Raw genomic sequence first — 20,423 nt, forward strand, 5'->3', positions numbered from 1 at the left:
GTTACATATAGCCCCTTTAACTTTGACATCAGTATGATCAACTTTTTTTCTCTTACAAAAAAAGGATCCAAATCTCATAAATCACACTTAAAATATTGTTAAAATTGAAATTGTTATTGATTTACCTCTGGAAATGTTTTAATAAAATAGAAATATATATATATATTTACAAGGAAGACATAAGCAAAATCTTAATAGGTCAATATAATACCTCTAATTAAATTATATATTACTGTGTTTCAGTAGTGACAAATTTAGGTAGAGGACAGACATTCCAAAAATGTCTGAAAATACAATATGAGAATTAGCTGCACAATTACTAGAAATGTATACCGTGGATATTATACAATTTGCATGCATAAAAAAAATTGTTTCCAATTCTGACTTTGAACCAATTCTGTAGAACGACCCATATATAACTCCATTGTGTCGGTCTGAGCGCTTATAGCTTCCCAGTGAACTAAGGTTTCCCTCTTGTGGGAGTAAAGGGGTCAACAACTCATTCAAAACATTTTGCTTACAATTGCTTTCAGTAGTTATGTCAATCTAATTTCAAAACAACAAAAACATATGTCCTAAATCATTTGCAGCCGTTATGAACACAATACCATTCAAACGTGTAAAGTAAGATTTTTGTTTTTGAAAGAAGGCTCTTAAATTCAGCAAGGCTTTGTTTGATCAAAAGACATTAAAAACAGAAATGTTGTGAAAAAATATTTGAATTTAAAATACAACTGAAGTCAAAAGTTTACACACACCGTGCAAGAATCTACAAAATAAGGGAAATAAAATAAGGAATCATACAAAATGCTAACCGTTTTCAGTCTTGAGCACCAGTGAGTGTTTTAACCTAGGTTAAACATAGTTGCATATGAGTCCCTCATTTGTCCTCAGTGTGGAAAAAATGGATCTCAAAAACAGTCACTGTTGGAAAGGGTTCAAATACACAAAAATGCTGAAAACCAAAAAATCTGTGGGACCCGAAGGACTTTTCTGAAGAACAGCAGACAGTTTAACTGTTCAGGACAAACAAGAGACACATGAACAACTATCAACAAACAACAACAACAACAAAAAAAAACACAGCTGTGGATCATTCAGGTAACAACACAGTATAGGAAAACCAAGTGTGTAAACTTTTGAACAAGGTCATTTTTATAAATTCAACATATTTTCTCTTGTGGACTATATGTAAACCACTTGTATGTGAAATATCTTGTTCAGGTCATTAAAGAAAATAACATGCATTTTGTATAAGCCCTCTTATTTTGGTCAAACAATTTTGCAGATTCTGCAAGATGCATGTAAACTTTTGACTTCAACTGTAACTGTTGTCATTTTTTCTAGTGACTGCAAAGCTGCCTTTTCAGCAGCAATTACTCCAACAATTTGTATTTCTTTTATAAACAGAAGTACAAAACAACAGCAAATAACATCTTTACTGTAATTTTTAGAAGCACTGAAATTGCATGTATAATATTGCATTGTAGAACATATTTTGAGGTACTTAATTCAGCTATTTTGAACACTTTTAATATTTAAAACCGACTTTTCTAGAGGGAATCTCAAACTCAAAAGCTGAGTATAAATCTTTATTATTTAGATGCAAGTATAATAAACATATTGTACTGTCAGAAGATAAATATTTACAATAGTTGCCTTGCAGTCGTTAGTAGAGAAAGCAGAGTCATTACTCAATCACTGAATGAAAACTAAAACAAAAAAGCACGTCCTTGAACTCATGTTATAACACACAGTACTCTGCTTTGATCTTACAAATTTCCAGGAGGTAATAAATGATTGTCTACTAAAAGAAAAAACAGACAACGTTTACTATCAGCACATGTCAGTGGCCACACAGCACTCCTACACACCTCATGAAGGCTCAAGAAGACAGCCTTTGCCTTGAGCAAAAATAAAAGAAAAATCAGACATCATTTGCTGAAGAACATAGCGTTGCTGGTACATGCCCGACTTTCGAGAATGTCAAAGATCACGTCAAAGGTTTTCTCTCTCTGGGTCTCGGGTCTGGATCACATCTGTCAGAAAAGCTTGTGTTTGGAAATGTCATTCTCATTCAATCACTGCAAAAGGGCAATTTACAAACCACACATTCCGCTTCGGCATGCACATTTCCAGATATCGATTCCTAAAGTGGAACGGAACAATTAGCAGTTACATTGTGTTAAAGCTAGGGAGAACATCCTGAGGGATAAAATATTACTCCGCCGTCTCCCTTCACCTATACAGATATAAACAGAGTGAGCTTTACATTCAGGGATGATGGGAAACACCTGGAAACTCTCATCTTGATGGGGAACATTAAAACACAGCCAGTCTACCATCAACTGTACATTAATGGACATATAGTTTCAGTACGTTACGCTGGCAAAGGTTCAACCGCTAATGCAACTTGTCTGCAGAGGATGCATTTCTCGAATCAACGCGTAGACCCGTTTTGATTATTTAAGCGGAGAAGCCTGGAGCTAATTCAGTGAGTCCAGTCAACTCTGTGATAAAACAATTTGTGTGTGCATTTAAATACATTACATATGTAATTATACTAATGAAAAGTTATACCATCACAAATCACTGCCGTATATTAATTCAACTTTTGTAAAAATACACAGAGCAAGACACATGGCTTGGACAAGGAGGTTTTCTCAGACATCAGACCAGCGCGAGGAACAAGATCACAATCTGCACGAACAAATCCTCCAATTTCGGATGAATATTCACACTGATGCACTAGTCAAAACGCCATTCGATCCAATTAAGCCTTTATTATATTGGAAAGAGAGACGTGATTTATTTATAACCAACAGGCACCCGTCCACCAGTTCCTATGTCATTAATACACATACTGAAAAGCCATTTCTATCATGTACACGTGCAAAGAATCCCTGTTCGTCTATTTAAATGTGATCTCAAAACCATGGATATATTCTGACAAGAAGTCACCCACACAGATGCATCACGCCCATTCGCTTAATAAAAGTCGCAAAGAAAGAAAAAGAGAGGCGTTATACCATGGAAACTTAAAAATACTCTGCAATTAAAACAAACGGAGAGGAAGCGAAAACGCGCGCACACAGACGCACTCGTAAAAGCCTGTTTATACTAGGCTGTGTTAACAAATGAATGATCCGCAGAGATCGTTTTCCTCGTTAGGTACACTTACTGACTCGGTTTCTACAGGTATGTTGCCGTGGCCACCGGCCTCTGTAAACTAAAAGCTTTGGAGAGGGAGGTGGCGTTGCGGGGGAGAAGCCGCCACAGAAGGCTTGTCATGCCTGTGAATGAGGATCATTCGAAAAGTGGCTCAGAGAGGCCTTCAACACGACATTCAGCTACGCTCCAACAAAAGACATCAGAAGAAGATCTGTTTGGCATCTGAGGGATTCTGCTCCATTGGACAATATGGGCATTTAAGCCTGAGGAGAGAGAGTTTAAGATGTAAGCAAGGAATATTAGCATCATCACTGCATAAAAGATTCAGTTCCATACATTTATTTTGGTAACCCAGTGACATACAGTAAACAGTGAAGTATGCATAATTACAGGCAACCCTAAACCAAGCCCTGACCCTAAAGTAAATACATGTGGTTAAAGAGATAGTTCACACAAAAATGAAAATTCTGTTGTTAATTACTCACCCTCATGTCGTTCCAAACCTTTAAGACCTTTGTTCATCTTTGAAATACAAATTAAGATATTTTTGATGAGCCTCCATAAAGGTAGTAGGGACATTGTTAAAATAGTCAATGTAACATCAATGGTTCAACCGTAATTCTATGAAGCTACGAGAATACTTTTTGTGCACAAAGAAAACAAAAAAAAAAGTGACTACTCAACAATTTATTCTCTTTCATCTCAGTCTCCGATGCACATTTATGAGAGCAACACACTGTTGCTAACACAGAAGTCTGCATTCTGACTTAAAGCGTCCATCTCTCTTAGTTGTTTGTCTGTATATTCTTATTTGATATTCTCAAATAAGTACGCCTGGGCAAAAACATTTTTCGGATTTTCAGTCTCATGTCTTGCCAATTCCGAGACGATCTATTTTGTTAACGGTGGCCCAGGCAGCCACGCTAAAGGCCCGTTCACACCAAGCACGATAACGATAAAGATAACAATAACGATAACTATATTTGCGTCCACACCAGTGAACGATAACTGTCTGTTTTTATTGCATTTACACGACTTCAACCAGTAGGTGTCCTCAGCACGCACGTTTCGAGCGCATCTAAACTATGAATCTAGCGTACACTATCGTATCTCTAATGCAGTCAGTGTAGTGGAATAAAAACAATACGTACTCTTTTCTGCTGCAACTTCAAATGAGGCAAGACAAGGTAGTGCTGAATTCCTGAGGTAATTTTATATTTTATGTTACTCTGTTTGCTGTGCAATGTCTCTTTGCTTCTGTACAATGTCGCCTGCTATTTCAAATGCACAAGCTCTTTAAATTTAAATGAAGTCTGATTAGCTGTCAGTGTTTTATGGTTCATCAGCTGTAAAAAAATCGATCTGAAAGTGATCCCAACGATATCGTTATAGTTGTTGTGTGAACAATATTCTCTTAAATTTAAAACAGTGTGAACGGGCCTTAACACTCACTACCGCATGTAAACATGTCATCTTGAAGCTGTTTTCCCCCAATATCAGCAAGATTGCAGTGTGACATTGAATTTATACAATACAGGTCCTTCTCAAAAAATTAGCATATTGTGATAGTTCATTATTTTCTGTAATGTACTGATAAACTTTCATATATTTTAGATTCATTACACACAACTGAAGTAGTTCAAGCCTTTTATTGTTTTAATATTGATGATTTTGGCATACAGCTCATGAAAACCCAAAATTCCTATCTCAAAAAATTAGCATATCATGAAAAGGTTCTCTAAACGAGCTATTAACCTAATCATCTGAATCAACTAATTAACTCTAAACACCTGCAAAAGATTCCTGAGGCTTTTAAAAACTCCCAGCCTGGTTCATTACTCAAAACCGCAATCATGGGTAAGACTGCCGACCTGACTGCTGTCCAGAAGGTCATCATTGACACCCTCAAGCAAGAGGGTAAGACACAGAAAGAAATTTCTGAACGAATAGGCTGTTCCCAGAGTGCTGTATCAAGGCACCTCAGTGGGAAGTCTGTGGGAAGGAAAAAGTGTGGCAGAAAACGCTGCACAACGAGAAGAGGTGACCGGACCCTGAGGAAGATTGTGGAGAAGGACCGATTCCAGACCTTGGGGGACCTGCGGAAGCAGTGGACTGAGTCTGGAGTAGAAACATCCAGAGCCACCGTGTACAGGCGCCAGGTCAAGCCACTTTTGAACCAGAAACAGCGGCAGAGGCGCCTGACCTGGGCTACAGAGAAGCAGCACTAGACTGTTGCTCAGTGGTCCAAAGTACTTTTTTCAGATGAAAGCAAATTTTGCATGTCATTCGGAAATCAAGGTGCCAGAGTCTGGAGGAAGACTGGGGAGAGGGAAATGCAAAAATGCCTGAAGTCCAGTGTCAAGTACCCACAGTCAGTGATGGTCTGGGGTGCCATGTCAGCTGCTGGTGTTGGTCCGCTGTGTTTTATCAAGGGCAGGGTCAATGCAGCTAGCTATCAGGAGATTTGAGCACTTCATGCTTCCATCTGCTGAAAAGCTTTATGGAGATGAAGATTTCATTTTTCAGCATGACCTGGCACCTGCTCACAGTGCCAAAACCACTGGTAAATGGTTTACTGACCATGGTATTACTGTGCTCAATTGGCCTGCCAACTCTCCTGACCTGAACCCCATAGAGAATCTGTGGGATATTGTGAAGAGAAAGTTGAGAGATGCAAGACCCAACACTCTGGATGAGCTTAAGGCCGCTATCGAAGCATCCTGGGCCTCCATAACACCTCAGCAGTGCCACAGGCTGATTGCCTCCATGCCACGCCGTATTGAAGCAGTCATTTCTGCAAAAGGATTCCCGACCAAGTATTGAGTGCATAACTGAACAATTATTTGAAGGTTGACTTTTTTTGTATTAAAAACACTTTTCTTTTATTGGTTGGATGAAATATGCTAATTTTTTGAGATAGGAATTTTGGGTTTTCATGAGCTGTATGCCAAAATCATCAATATTAAAACAATAAAAGGCTTGAACTACTTCAGTTGTGTGTAATGAATCTAAAATATAGTCTAATGTTTATCAGTACATTACAGAAAATAATGAACTTTATCACAATATGCTAATTTTTTGAGAAGGACCTGTAGTAGTTAAACAAGAATTTAATTTATAAAGGAGTAGTTCACTTTCAGAACAAAAAATGTACAGATAATTTACTCACCCCCTTCTCATCCAAGATGTTCATGTCTTTCTTTCTTCAGCTGATAAGAAATTATGTTTCTTGAGGAAAATATTTCAGGATTTCTCTCCATATAATGGACTTCAATGGTGCCCCCAAGTTTGAACTTCCAAAATGCAGTTTAAATGCAGCTTCAAAGGGCTCTAAATGATCCCAGCCGAGGAAGAAGGGTCTTATCTAGCAAAACAATCGGCCATTTTCGAAACAAACTCACTATTTATGCACTTTCTAACCTTAAACACTTGTCTTGTCTATGTTTTTTTCTGGTTCAACACAGTTAGGGTATGTCGGAAAACTCTCATTTCGTTTTCTTCCCCAACGTCAAAATGAGTAAATTTAAGTTTCACTAACAAAAACAGTTCCAATCGAAGCTATAGCAGAACTGTTTGTTATTGAATTAATCAATTTTTTTAACAATCGAGTGAGTCAATGATTCAGTGACACATTCATGAAGATAGTCACTTGCATTGTTTCTGAATGAATCAGTTGTTTGAACAAATCGATTAAATGAATGACTTACTCATTAAAATGGTTATTTGCTGCCACCTACTGGTGGTTTGGTTTTTTATTCAAAAGAATAATTGATAGCCGTTTTGTTATATACATCAACTCGTTTTCAGAGGTGAATAGTAATTGTAATTTTATTATGAACAAATATGTAGATTTTAAAAAAAATAGTGTTTCTCTGTATATGTTATCAATTATAGTTCTTAGAAAGAAAATTGGAATCTGCAAAAATCATTATCGGCAGGTCACGCTTACCAAAAAAAAAAAAAAAAATGGAAATTGGAATCGGCCAACAAAATTGCAATCAGTGAACCACTGATGTCACATGGAGTATTTTAACAATGTCCTTACTACCTTTTTGGACCTTGAATGTGGTAGTTGTGTTGCTGTCTACACAGGGTCAGAAAACTCTCATCAAAAATATCTTTATTTGTGTTCTGAAGATGAACGAAGGTCTTATGGGTTTGGAACAACACGAGAGTGAGTAAGTAATGCCACAATTTCAATTTTGGGGGGAACTACCTCTTTAATTAATACAACTCAGTACTTTTGTATTTGTATAATTAGAAAATGAGGAGAGGGGGACAGGATAGGGAAAGGTCCATGAGCCGTGACACAAAATTGGGACACCCAAAGCACAACAGTGTTACATGCAGGGCATGCTGCTCACTAGGCTATCGGCACCAACAACAGAGTCTGAGCTGAATTTTGCCATCTAAGGTGAATTTTGTGAATCCTAAAATTCTAGGCCAAAATCTGTAGTCTTTTATTGGTAGTTTAACATGTTTGCCAACAGCTGATTAATGACTACTGCAATTCATTTTTACAACCACCAGGCATCAGGTCTGGGGTCTGTTTGCCATCACTGATTAAACTTTAAACATGATGTAGAATGTGATGCATAAGTGAGAGACTTACTTTCCAGCATTGGTGAGTTTGTTAAGCGCATCTCTGGATATGACATGCCCACAGATGAGCTTCATGGGTGGATTGCTCTCTGATGTCTGCTGCCTCAGGATAGGACAGGCAAACACAGAGTGATACCAGCACTTCTTCCCCAGATCTATTTCAATCTAAACACACACACAGCAGGGATAAACAGACCACAGTTATTCATTAATAATTATTATTAGCAGATGTATCAACCAACTCTTGGCCAATAAAAGCAGGTATCAGAGATGAAGTAATTAGTCAAGCCTGTTGTAATCAAAATTTTGACTGATTTGTGTTTCAATGTTTTCCATTCATAATAACTGTGAGCAGTCTGAATGGGGAGATGAACAGAAAGTGTAATTTAGCATTCCTAGATTTTGGTAGTCAATTGGTTTAAATTTGTCTGTCAGTGACAAATGAAAGGTAGTTTATTTTCCATATCTTAGCTGGTCTTGAATTTTGAAAGTTCAGCTATAAAAGCACCTTGTGTTGGCTAAATACATGTTGAAAACATTATAGAAATACTTCAGTTTATTTTAAACTTCTAAATTTTTGCGTTCCATAACTGTGACCCTGGACCTCAAAATCAATCATAAGTAGCACAGGCATATTTGTAGCAATAGCCAACAATACATTGTATGGGTCAAAATTATCAATTTTTCTTTTATGCCAAAAATCAATAGGATATTAAGTAAAGATAATGTTCCATGAAGATATTTGTACATTTCCTACCATAAATATAATAAAACGTAATTTTTGGTTAGTAAGCTAAGAACTTCATTTGGACAACTTAAAAGGTGATATTCTCATTTTAAATTTTTTTTTACACCCTCAGATTCCAGATTTTCAAATAGTTGTATCGCAAACATTGTCCTATCCTATCAAACCATACATCAATGGAAAGCTTATTTATTCAGATTTCAAAAATGTTAAAAAATTGACCCTTATGACTGGTTTCGTGGTCCAGGGTCACAATTACTTATCCATTTCAAAAACAAAACCACCAAATTATTAGTATCTATTAGTATTTATTAGTAATTGGTGCATCCCTAAATATAATGTAAATGTAAAAACAATTAATGTAAGTAACAGATTTCAACAAAACCTTTCAGACTTCTGAAACCTTAAGAAAAAAAGGAATATCACTGTATAAAAGCATTAAAGGGAAAGAGAGAGACCTACTGGCAGCTCATCCTTATGTGTCCAAACACCGCTGCACTGTCTCTGTTCAATAACCTGTTTGATGTTCATGAGCACAGGCAGCGCCATACAACCAGACGCAAAACTGATGGAGAGTCAAAGAACCAAAACAGGATTTAGTAATAAAACATCAATCATTCAGAAAAACTTTTTAACGGCACATTATGCAGACAAGTAAGGCAGTGAATAGACATTACAAGAAGTGGCATTTCAAGTTAAAACTTTGTACTGTTTAAATTTTAAAAGCATGCCTTGAGACTCCTGCATTTCATTCCATTCCATTGAGCACCATGTAAATCTCTAAAACATTAATGAATTCAGCAGTTCCTAAAATAGGCTTGACGTCTATTTAATTATTGGTTAAGGACCATATTGCAAATTCTACAGGATCTGTAGAACTTTTTCTGACCTGACACTGAGTGGGGACTCCACAGAAAGTCCAAGCAGGGCACAAGCATCCCGTGTGAAGATGTTACAGATCTCTGCCCACTGATCCGTCTCCAACAGACTGCGGTACGGAGAGTTTTCGATCCCATGGCGGAGGTACACTAGACTACCCATTAAGATCTGAATATCTAGAAAGCACACACAAACAAGGCTCAGATGTTATTTTAGACTTTGATTGTAACACTGAGTCGGGTAGTGTAATACGGAACTAAATAATTGCATCAATGATTTTATTGGTAAAACAGTCTCAATGGTGCTTCAGTTCCACCCATGTGTTTACAAAACTAAAGCCTGTGGTTCAAGAGTGCTTTTTCCATGAATTCTGGAGTGAACCTTTCCTCACCTCTCTGATGCTGTGAGGCAAACGGTTGGAAATGCCGTGCATACTGTAAAGCTTCCTGCTGTTTGCCGATGCCCCCGTTGAGCAGGCTGATGAAATAGAGTCTGTGAAGCTTGAACTCAAGAGTGCTGTTCAGATCCAGCAGTCGCTGACGGTTTGTCACCGCCCACCTGCCAAAGCAATCGTACAACCAAACAAACAATTACAACTAATATTCTTAAATATGCAATCCACTTATTCAAGCCACACCCAATCAAATTCATCATTCCAAAAGCATTTGTGGTATGTTTAAAGACTGAAAGGATAGATGCACTACCATCCAAAGATTTAAGGTAAGTAATGTTCGTGAAAGAAGTCTCTTATGTTCACCAAGGCCGTATTTATTTGATTTAAAAAAAAAAAAAGTCTTGTAATAGTAAAGCTGCATTTTCAGCATCATTACTCCAGTCCTCAGTATCACATGATCCTTCAAAAATTATTCTAATATTCTGATTTAGAGCTTTAGAAACATTTCTTATTATCAGTGTTGACAACAATGCTGGTTATTATTTTTTTCAGAATTCTTTAATGATTAGAAAGTTAAAAAACAACAATTTATTTCAGAAATATTTAGTAACATTAGAAATTTTATTCAAAATGCCCTTGATAAATGTAAGTATTAATTTCTTTTTTTTTTTAATTGACTGACCCCAAACTTTTGAAAGGCAGTGCACATGAAGACAAAAATCAACAAAAAAAGTGGAAAGTAGAAAGCATAAGGATGCAACATACTCTAAAGCTGGTCTGAGATCTTGTGTTCTTAAAGCCTCTAAAATACGGTTGAGCTCCAGAAATGGCTGTTTCATGCTCATGTCGATTACTACACCAGACTCCTGTGAAATCAAATTGAAACACTAAATGTTAGGGCAGGGATCAAATTGTGAACAAAATACAAGAGCTGAAAAACAAACATATATGTGATTACAGCAATGTTTACAGAAATGCACACTCATTTTTACAGTATTTAATAATAATACAAAAGAAAACCATACCTGGCAGAGGTCCTCTGCAACACTCAACATGCCTTGTCGATACAGATGTTCTACGATTGTTTCACTGAGGTATTTCTGCCTCTCTGGAGAGTCCCAGACATTCTCAGCTACAACTGCACTTACCTCCGCATCAAAATTCTGTGCAAGAGAAGAGCATTTAAAAGAAACATTAAACCACATAACACAACATTTGTTACTAATGTAAATTAATAACTTTTAACAGACAGAAAATGTAGAAAGCCACCATAAGCTACTGGGAAAAGAGAGGAAGAACAAGATTAAGAATGACACCACTATTTACTTGTAGGGGTCGACCGATTATTGGCACCAATATTAAAGGCTGTATCAGCGATTCTAGGCTGAAACATAAAGTGTCACATTCAGCTGACCTTTCTTCACGATCCGCTCGCTGCCTGCCCCATAAACTGGCTGTAAAAAAAAACGTGGTCTCTGTGGTCAGCCTAGGGTCCGAGATATGCCCCAAAAAAAAAAACAATCGGTGCTACCAACCATTCCACAGAAAAACAAACAGTGTTCCAACCAATCACCGTCAGGGGGTTGGTGTTGTGGACTTTCGCTCTGCCTCCCTCACATTTCGTGCACCAGTACGAAAATCCACAACACCAACCCCCTGACGCTGATTGGTTATCGTATCGGTCATTTTAAAAACTGATTTGCAGATAAAATAATTTAAAAGCATTCAAAGAAAGCTTTTGTCAGAGGCCTTTTCATTTTTACACCAGACATATTTTTCAGTTGAAAATATTGGTTATCAGTCTACTTGATCTGTAATCGGTCAACCCCTATTTATTTGAAGACATTATTTATCACAAACATTTTTTATATTACATACATTACATATTACATATACAGTTGAAGTCAAAAGTTTACATACACCTTGCAGTATCTGCAAAATGTTAATTATTTTACCAAAACAAGAGGGATCATGAAATGCAAAATGCATGTTATTTTTTATTTAGTACTGACCTGAATAAGATTTTCACATAAAAGACATTTACATATAGTCCACAAGAGAAAATAAGTTTAATTTATAATAATGACACTTGATTCTTAATACGGTGTTGTTACCTGAATGATCCACAGCTGTGTTTTTTTTGTTTAGTGATAGTTGTTAATTTGTTCAGTTCTTTGTTTGTCCAGAACAGTTAAACTGCCAGCTGTTCTTCAAAAAAAATCCTTCAGGTCCCGCAAAATATTTGGTTTTTCAGTATTTGTGTGTATTTGAACCCTTTCCAACAATGACAAGGATTTTGAGATCCATTTTTCACACTGAGGACAACTATAGGACTCATACGCAACTATTACAGAAGATTTAAATCCTCTATGATGCTTTAGAAGGAAAAACGATGCATTAAGAGCCAGGGGTGTAAACTTTTGAACGGAACGAGGATGTGTACTTTTTTCTTTTCTTTTTTTTCCATTTAGAACAGCCCTTCAGAAGTAACAAAATAAGTCAAATTTACTCTGAACTTCAAATTTTAAAAGTTTTCACCCCCAGTTTGGGAGAAATGTAACGTCCATTTAATATTTGATTGAATTAAACTGAACGACAGCATAAACAATTAAGACTGCAAATTCTTACTCTGTCAATTGCTTTCCCCACTTTCGACACACTGCCATGGATGTCTTTGTGCCTTGAGGCAAGCATCTGCACGGTTTCTTTGATTTCCTTGCAGCACTGGGCCATTGTTTGATGGAGCACTGACAAATCTGCATCTTGAACACCTAGGGTTAAAACGAAGTATGATGAAACATAACTCAGTGAACTTTGATCTAAACAGACATATGCTACTGTGACTCATCTCTGTAACAGAGTTAGGCTTACATAACCATCTACAAATCTAACGTGTGGGCTAGAGGTTATACAGCTAAATGCAGCTTTTCCTGTGTTTTTCTATGTTTGTTTGCACTGCAGGCTATTATTTATGCATGCATCTAAAGTACACCTATTGTTCATGACTTAATGCCACTGAATTGGCTTTTTTCAAAGCTGTAAAAGCACTTGCTTGACTTCCTCCTCCTCCTCCTCTTTAGACTTGTTTTCATGTACAAGCACTGACATATGAATCACTCGCTCACACAAGTTGATAACATAGAATATTTTTTAATGCAACTTTTCATCTCACAATTCTTAGTTCTCACAATTGTGAGTTCATATCTCACAATTCTGACTTTCCTGATAAATTCTGAAATGAAAAGTCTGAAATGTGAGATATAAAGTTGCAATTCTGAGTAGAAAAATCAGAAATGTCATATATAAACTCAGAATTGAAAGAAAAAAATCTGAATTGTGAGTTGCAATTACAATTCATTTGCACATATATTTACATATATATGCACATATATTTCGCCATGTGAGTCATTTAGATGAATCACCAAGCCTTCATTTAATCAATTACCCATGACTGTTGTTGCCTCTATTGGTACAGTAACTGAACTACTAGATGCTCATATTGTACCAAAGCTTAGATTCTGAGCTCACCATAGGCAACCAATCGACTCCTCAGTTCACAGACGTTCCTCAGGAGTTCATCCAGCCTTTCTTCGGACTGATGTCCATATGTGACAAACCTATGCAGCACCTTTTCAAGCTCCCGTTCCACACACGCACACTGCTCCATCAGCACAGCGTTACAGCTTTCACACACACACGTCCTGCAAAACATTAAAAAATAAAAATCAACCTCATATACAGAATAAAAATCAACCTCATATACAGAATACATTACCTACTACATTATAAACTCGGATTGCATGGAGTTTGTGATCTTTAGTTTGTCCATGCCAGGTATTAGTTGAAAAAAAATAATAATAATAGCACACACTACTAGTCAAAAGCTTTTGAACAGTAAGATTTTTTAATGTTTTTTTTTTTTTAAAGTCTGCGTTTATTTGATCCAAATAAAGCAAAAACAGTAAAATTTTGAAATAGTAAAAATATCTCAAATAACTTTTTTTATTTGAATCTGTTTAAAATTTAATTTATTCCTGTAATTTCAAAGCTGAATTTTAGCATCATTACTCCAGTCACATGATCCTTCAGAAATCATTTTAATATTCTGATTTGCTGCCCAAAAAAACATTTATTATTATTATTATTATGTTGAAAATAGCTGAGTAGAATTTTTTTCAGTTTTTTTGATGAATAGAACATTCAGAAGAACAGCATTTATCTGAAACAAAACCTTTTGTAACATTATAAATATTTTTATGATCATTTTTTGATGAATTTAACGCATTCTTGCTAAATAAAAATAAGTATTACTGAATCCAAGCTTCTAAATGGTATAGTGTATTATGGTTACAAAAGCTTTTTATTTCAGATAATGCTGATCTTTGGATCTTTATATTCATCAAATAATATTGAAAATAAAATAAAAAATCACAGTTTTAAATATTGATAATAACAACAACAATTAATGTTTCTTGAACAGCAAATAAGCATGGTTTCTTAAGGACCATGTGACACTGAAGACTGGAGTAATGATGCTGAAAATTTAGCTTTGATTACAGGAATAAATTACATTTTAAAATATATCCAAAGAGAAAGCAAATTTTAAATTTGTCCTGATTTTGCTGTACTTTGGATCAAATAAATGCAGGCTTGGTGAGCAAAAGAGACTTCTTAAAAAATATATTAAAAATCTGTTCAAAAACTTTTGACTGGTAGTGTAAGTGTGTTAAACTGTGCAAATAGTGTGCTTTGGTATGGTTTGATCAATCACTACACACAGTGAATTACAGAATAGTAGTTTGATTATGTTTTTATAAATGGCTCAATTTTATCAAGCTCTTCAGAAGACCTCATTTGTCAAATCAATTTGTTAGTATCATATTCAGTATCTAAATATCTAAATGGTCTTCAAAGCTAACAGCTTGTTTGTATGACTGAGTGCTGATTAAATTAAGCCAATGGTCAGTAAATGCTTTCCAGGGATAACAATATCTGACCAAATATCTGGGCCAAAGGTCTGACTCAAATATTGGCTCTAAAAAAGAAAGAGTTTACATAGAATCTAGTTTTAGGATTTCTAGATTTCAACCATGAAATACCTATAAATATCATTTTAAAGTAAGAAGATCACTCAAAAGCTATAATCCCAAAGGATTTAGGTTTACAGGCCTGTTGTCATAAAAATAAACAGCCTGAAAAGACTGAAATGCTTTGTACCCAAAAAACCTTAAGTAGAATCAAATGTCACTCAATACAAGCAATATTGTATAAACGTAGAATTAATCAGTCATAAAGAACTCTAAATGAAAATAAACACGAATAAACTTCTTTGAAATTTTCAGTTCAAAACATATATAAAAGCCTCTGCCAGGGTCAAAGCTATGCAGCCCAAACACAGCAAAATTATGAGCTTAAATAGACAACAGCTCTTATTCTCAATTTGTATTAACTCTTAAAATAATACACTTCAATGACATCCATGTCTAATTAAAGAAAACCCTAATAATCATTCAAATTCCGCGTTGAAATGAAAAACTGTATGATCAAAACAATCAGTTAGCTTGTTAGCATAACCGGGAATACATCTAGCCATAAGAACGAGTCTAAAACTGGCGAATTCAATACGTACTTTGACACTAACGATGCTATTAAAATGATGTCAGTCAAATACTGATCACGAACGAATTTTATAAGGTTATATTGAACGCGTAAATTAAATAATACATGATGTTCTTGCCTGTTTTGACACCACTTCACCAGCAGACGTCCCTGAAGCGATGCAGTGAATCTGTTCTTCTGGAGTGACGCGTTTGTTTGTCGCTCTACTGCCACCTAAGGCTTGGAGGTGTACATGGTTTTCAAGAATATGTCAAGGTAAAAACTAGGAAAACGTCTAAGAAAGTATTTGTACACACTCAGTTTTGTAATTTTTCATAAAAGAACCCCTGTTGGAAAAAAAACAGCTAACAGGCTGGTTGTGTGGTTTAATCTGGAAGTAGCTGGTTTTAGCTGGTCACCCAGGTTGGTTTTAGCTAAGACTAGCCTTACCAGCTTGACCAGGCTGGGAAAGTGGCCAAAACCCATCTAAAACCAGCCTGCTGACCAGCTAAAACCAGGCTGGTAAGACCACCCAACCAGCCTAGGCTGGTTTTAGTTGTTGTTTTTTTCAGCAGGGACATTACACTGGTGAAAAAAACAGCTAAAACCAACCAACCAGCCTGGTTTTAGCTGGTCATAGCTGGTCAACCAGCCTGGTTTTAGCTGATCAGCAGGCTGGTTTTATTGGGGTTTTAGCCACTTTCCCAGCCTGGCCAAGCTGGTAAGGCTGGTCTTAGCTAGTTTTAGCTGGTCTCCCAGCCTGGTCAGGCTGGTTTTAGCTGTTTTTTTTTCCACCAGGGTAATGTCCCTGCTGAAAAAACAGCTAGGCTGGTTGGCTGCTCTTAGCTGGTTTAAGCTGGAAGTAGCTGGTTTTAGCTGGTCACCCAGCCTGACCAGCTAAAACCAGCCTGGCCAGGCTGGGAAAGTGGCCAAAAACCCCCTAAATCCAGCAGGGACATTACCCTGGTGAAAAAAAACAGCTAAAACCAACCAACCAGCATGGTTTTAGCTGGTCATAGCTGGTCAGCAGGCTGGTTTTAAAAACCACCAGTTAAAACCAGCCTGACCAGGCTGGGAGACCAGCCAAAACTAGCTACTTCCAGCTTAAACCAGCTAAGACCAGCCAACCAGCCTAGGCTGTTTTTAGCTGTTTTTTTTCAGCAGGGACATTACCCTGGTGAAAAAACAGCCCAAACCAACCAACCAGCCTGGTTTTAGCTGGTCATAGCTGGTCAACCAGCCTGGTTTTAGCTGATCAGCAGGCTGGTTTTATTGGGGTTTTAGCCACTTTCCCAGCCTGGCCAAGCTGGTAAGGCTGGTCTTAGCTAGTTTTAGCTGGTCTCCCAGCCTGGTCAGGCTGGTTTTAGCTGTTTTTTTTCCACCAGGGTAATGTCCCTGCTGAAAAAACAGCTAGGCTGGTTGACTGCTCTTAGCTGGTTTAAGCTGGAAGTAGCTGGTTTTAGCTGGTCACCCAGCCTGACCAGCTAAAACCAGCCTGGCCAGGCTGGGAAAGTGGCCAAAAACCCCCTAAATCCAGCAGGGACATTACCCTGGTGAAAAAAAACAGCTAAAACCAACCAACCAGCATGGTTTTAGCTGGTCATAGCTGGTCAGCAGGCTGGTTTTAAAAACCACCAGTTAAAACCAGCCTGACCAGGCTGGGAGACCAGCCAAAACTAGCTACTTCCAGCTTAAACCAGCTAAGACCAGCCAACCAGCCTAGGCTGTTTTTAGCTGTTTTTTTTCAGCAGGGACATTACCCTGGTGAAAAAACAGCCCAAACCAACCAACCAGCCTGGTTTTAGCTGGTCATCGCTGGTTAGCAGGCTGGTTTTAGAGGGGTTTTGGCCACTTTCCCAGCCTAGCCAGGCTGGTAAGGCTGGTCTTAGCTGGTCAGGCTGGGAAACCACCAGCTAAAACCAGCCTGACCAGGCTGGGAGACCAGCTAAAACCAGCTACTTCCAGTTTAAACCAGCTAAGACCAGCTAACCAGCCTAGGCTGCTTTTAGCTGTTTTTTTTTTTCAGCAGGATAAAGGGATAGTTCACCCAAAAATGAAAATTTTCTCATTAATTTCTCATCCTCATGTCGCTCCAAACCCACAAGACCTTCGATCATGTTCTGAACACAAATTAAGATATTTTTTGATGAAATCCGACAGCTTTCTGACTCTGCATAGATAGCAGCGCAACTGACACATTCAAGGCCGAGAAAGGTAGTAAGGGCATCGTTAAAATAGTCCATGTGATATCAGTGGTTCAACCGTAATGTTATTAAGCTTTGAGAGAATACTTTTTGTTTGTTGTTAAATAAAATAATTGAATAAAGTTTTTTTTTGTTTGTTTTCTTTCATTACGGTTGAACCACTGATGTCACATGGACCATTTTATTGATGTTCTTACTATCTTTCTGGGCCTTGAATGTGTCAGTTGCTTTGCTGCCTATGCAGGGTCAGAAAGCATGTTTCTGCCACTAAATAATTATTTAAAAAAAAGGTTATTGCATGTTGTCTGACTTGTTTCTCAGAATTATGAGATATAAACTCACAATTGCGAGTTATAATGCCAGAATTGCAAGATAAAAACTCACAATTCTGTTTTTGTTCTCAGAATTGCGATAAACTGGCAATTGTGAGTTATAGTCAGAATTACGAGACATAACCTCGCAATTTTGAGAAATAAAATCAGAATTGTGAGATATAAACTCACAATTCAGACCTTTTCTCAGATTTGCGCATTTATATTGCAATTCTGACCTTTTTTATTAGATTATAACTTAAATATTTAATTATAACACGCAGCTGTGAGTTAAGTAGCACACGTACGTCTGCAAGATGTCTGTTAAAGATCTTTTGATCTGGGAAGCATCTGCTGTGTACAAACGTCTGGCAGACTTTCGTACGATGCCAGTTTTACATACATTTTAAATCATAAACATCTTAAAGCATCTAATAGATGTCTATTTGACATCTGATAGGACACATCCAACTGACGTATTGCAAATGAGCAAACTACCTCTTGCAGACGATGAATAGATGTCTTCTAGATGTACGTGTGCTATCAGGGAAATTGTTAGTTTTTATCTTGCAATTCTGACTTTCTCACAATTGTGAGTTTATATCACACAGTTCTGAGAATAAAGTCACAATTCTGACTTTATAACTCACACTTGCGAGTTTATATCTCACAATTCCGAGAAAAAAGTCAGAATTGTGACTTTATAAGTTTGTATCATGCAATTCTGAGCAGAAAAAAAAGTCAGAATTGTGAGATAAACAGTCACAATTACCTTTATTTTTTATTCAGTGGCAGAAACAGGCTTCCAAGAGTCATTCCATGAGAATGGCTAAAATTGGACTTGGATATTTTCACTTTTTTTACCAAAATGTATTATTTGTATGTATATCCCACATCATTAAGGATATATTTAACTATCAGAAAAATGCATTTTCCCATCTCAGGCATTAGTTTTCTTTTATTATTGATCATATTTTCAAGATGTGGTGACTGTAATTCTTCAACCCCGTTATGGACACTTTGGAGGCTCTCTGAATATTATCATAAAATGTATTTCTAAAGAAATCAATATGTTTACATTAATCAGATGTCCCCCATACTAATTTAATAATTTTAAATAGAAAAATTACATAAAATCACACATTTTAATAAAACTTAATTCTACTGCAATTTGTATCTGGTGTCCTTCCTATGGTTACAAAATGAGATATAATGATAATGGAAAGTCCTATACATTGAATTTGAGAGTAAATACTGTTCATACGTAAAGCTGTATTTGTCTCTTCAACCCCGTTACCATCTTCAACCCTGTTATGCTAGTCTCAACCCCGTCACACCTACATTTTCCTATATTATTTTCTTAAAATGTTGAAAGAATAATTTAATGTTTGCTGATTTGTGTCTAAAATATTGAGCGCTATCATATGATCATTGATTTTGATTACAATTCTTAGTTAAACAAAATTTTTGAAGAAAAATGACAAGATTGCTTTCACTTATTATTTACATTTTAGGATTTAAGAGAGTTAACCCTCCTGTTATCCTTGGGGTCAATTTGACCCCATTCAATGTTTAACGTATGTACATATATAATTGACCTTTTTTTTTTTTGCTTCAGATTGAATGACTTTTCCTAATTTAATGGGGAAAACTTGGTAAACATAAAATTAACATGATATTATTTTTTCAATGCCCTGTACACATTTTGTCACATCGGTGTTCTTTGGGGTCAATTTGACCCCAGGTTCTTTTAGCTGTATAAAACATAAGAAATATAAAAAAAAAATACACACATTTGTTTTGGGTGATATTGAGGTCACTATAACATGCTATGATTTTATAATATGCACTACAATTTTATATGTTAAGTATAATAAAAACTTAAAAAAAAAAAAACTAACACAACCATACCTGTAGTATTGCGAGAACCACTGTCAATTGAATTGCTCTCTCAATCGAAAATGGCCTCTACGCAAAGGTTTTCTGTCAGTGAGATTTTGTCACAGGTGTTTGACAGTGAAAGTGTGTGTGTGTGTGTGTGTGTGTGTGTGGGGGGGGGGGGTCAGAGTGTTGTTAAGTAGTCAACAAAGACATCAATTACCTGACACTAACCTTTTAGCAAAAAAAATCATATTCTGGAGGTTTTAAATTGCTGGGGTCAAATTGACCCCAGTGGAAAAAAGGTGTTAGCGGATTTTAGGGTAACAGGAGGGTTAACCTAAAGTAAAAACAACCACAACAGCATATTAACAACTAACAAACATTGTAAAGTGAATTGCTCAAATGTAACAGTGTGTGTGTGTGTGTGTGTGTGTGTGTGTGTGTGTGTGTGTCTAGGCATAAGAGAGCCTCATTAGGTGTGCTAAAAGTCACCTCATCTTTGCTCCGATAACATACAATTAAACTTGATGAACTGGTTGAACTAATAATAATAATAATAATCAGTTAACGATTTCAATGTATCTGTCTGTATCAGCGCCTGTGTCTGTGTCCATGTCATAGTGTTTTTGCATGTGTGT

At 36.6% G+C, this 20,423-nt stretch overlaps 1 protein-coding gene across 2 annotated transcripts; it reads right to left on the reverse strand.

The window, feature by feature from the left end:
- Positions 1-1,579: 1,579 nt before the first annotated feature.
- Positions 1,580-15,573, reverse strand: rmnd5b (required for meiotic nuclear division 5 homolog B). 2 transcript variants are annotated; one of them, XM_073820532.1, is made up of 10 exons: positions 15,529-15,573; positions 13,320-13,492; positions 12,420-12,562; positions 10,817-10,954; positions 10,557-10,657; positions 9,789-9,955; positions 9,408-9,573; positions 8,981-9,083; positions 7,784-7,938; positions 1,580-3,434 (listed from the first exon to the last, which is right to left on the reverse strand). In XM_073820532.1, the coding sequence occupies exons 2-10, from the start codon at positions 13,456-13,458 to the stop codon at positions 3,371-3,373; spliced, it is 1,176 nt and encodes a 391-aa protein (XP_073676633.1). In that variant the 5' UTR covers positions 13,459-13,492; positions 15,529-15,573; the 3' UTR covers positions 1,580-3,370. The 2 variants fall into 2 exon arrangements, with proteins under 2 accessions (XP_073676633.1, XP_073676634.1); XM_073820533.1 differs by lacking the exon at positions 15,529-15,573 and adding an exon at positions 15,421-15,506.
- Between the last annotated feature and the right edge of the window lie 4,850 nt (positions 15,574-20,423).

Source organism: Garra rufa, chromosome 16, assembly GCF_049309525.1.
Source record: "Garra rufa chromosome 16, GarRuf1.0, whole genome shotgun sequence".
Classification (NCBI taxonomy): Eukaryota; Metazoa; Chordata; class Actinopteri; order Cypriniformes; family Cyprinidae; genus Garra; species Garra rufa.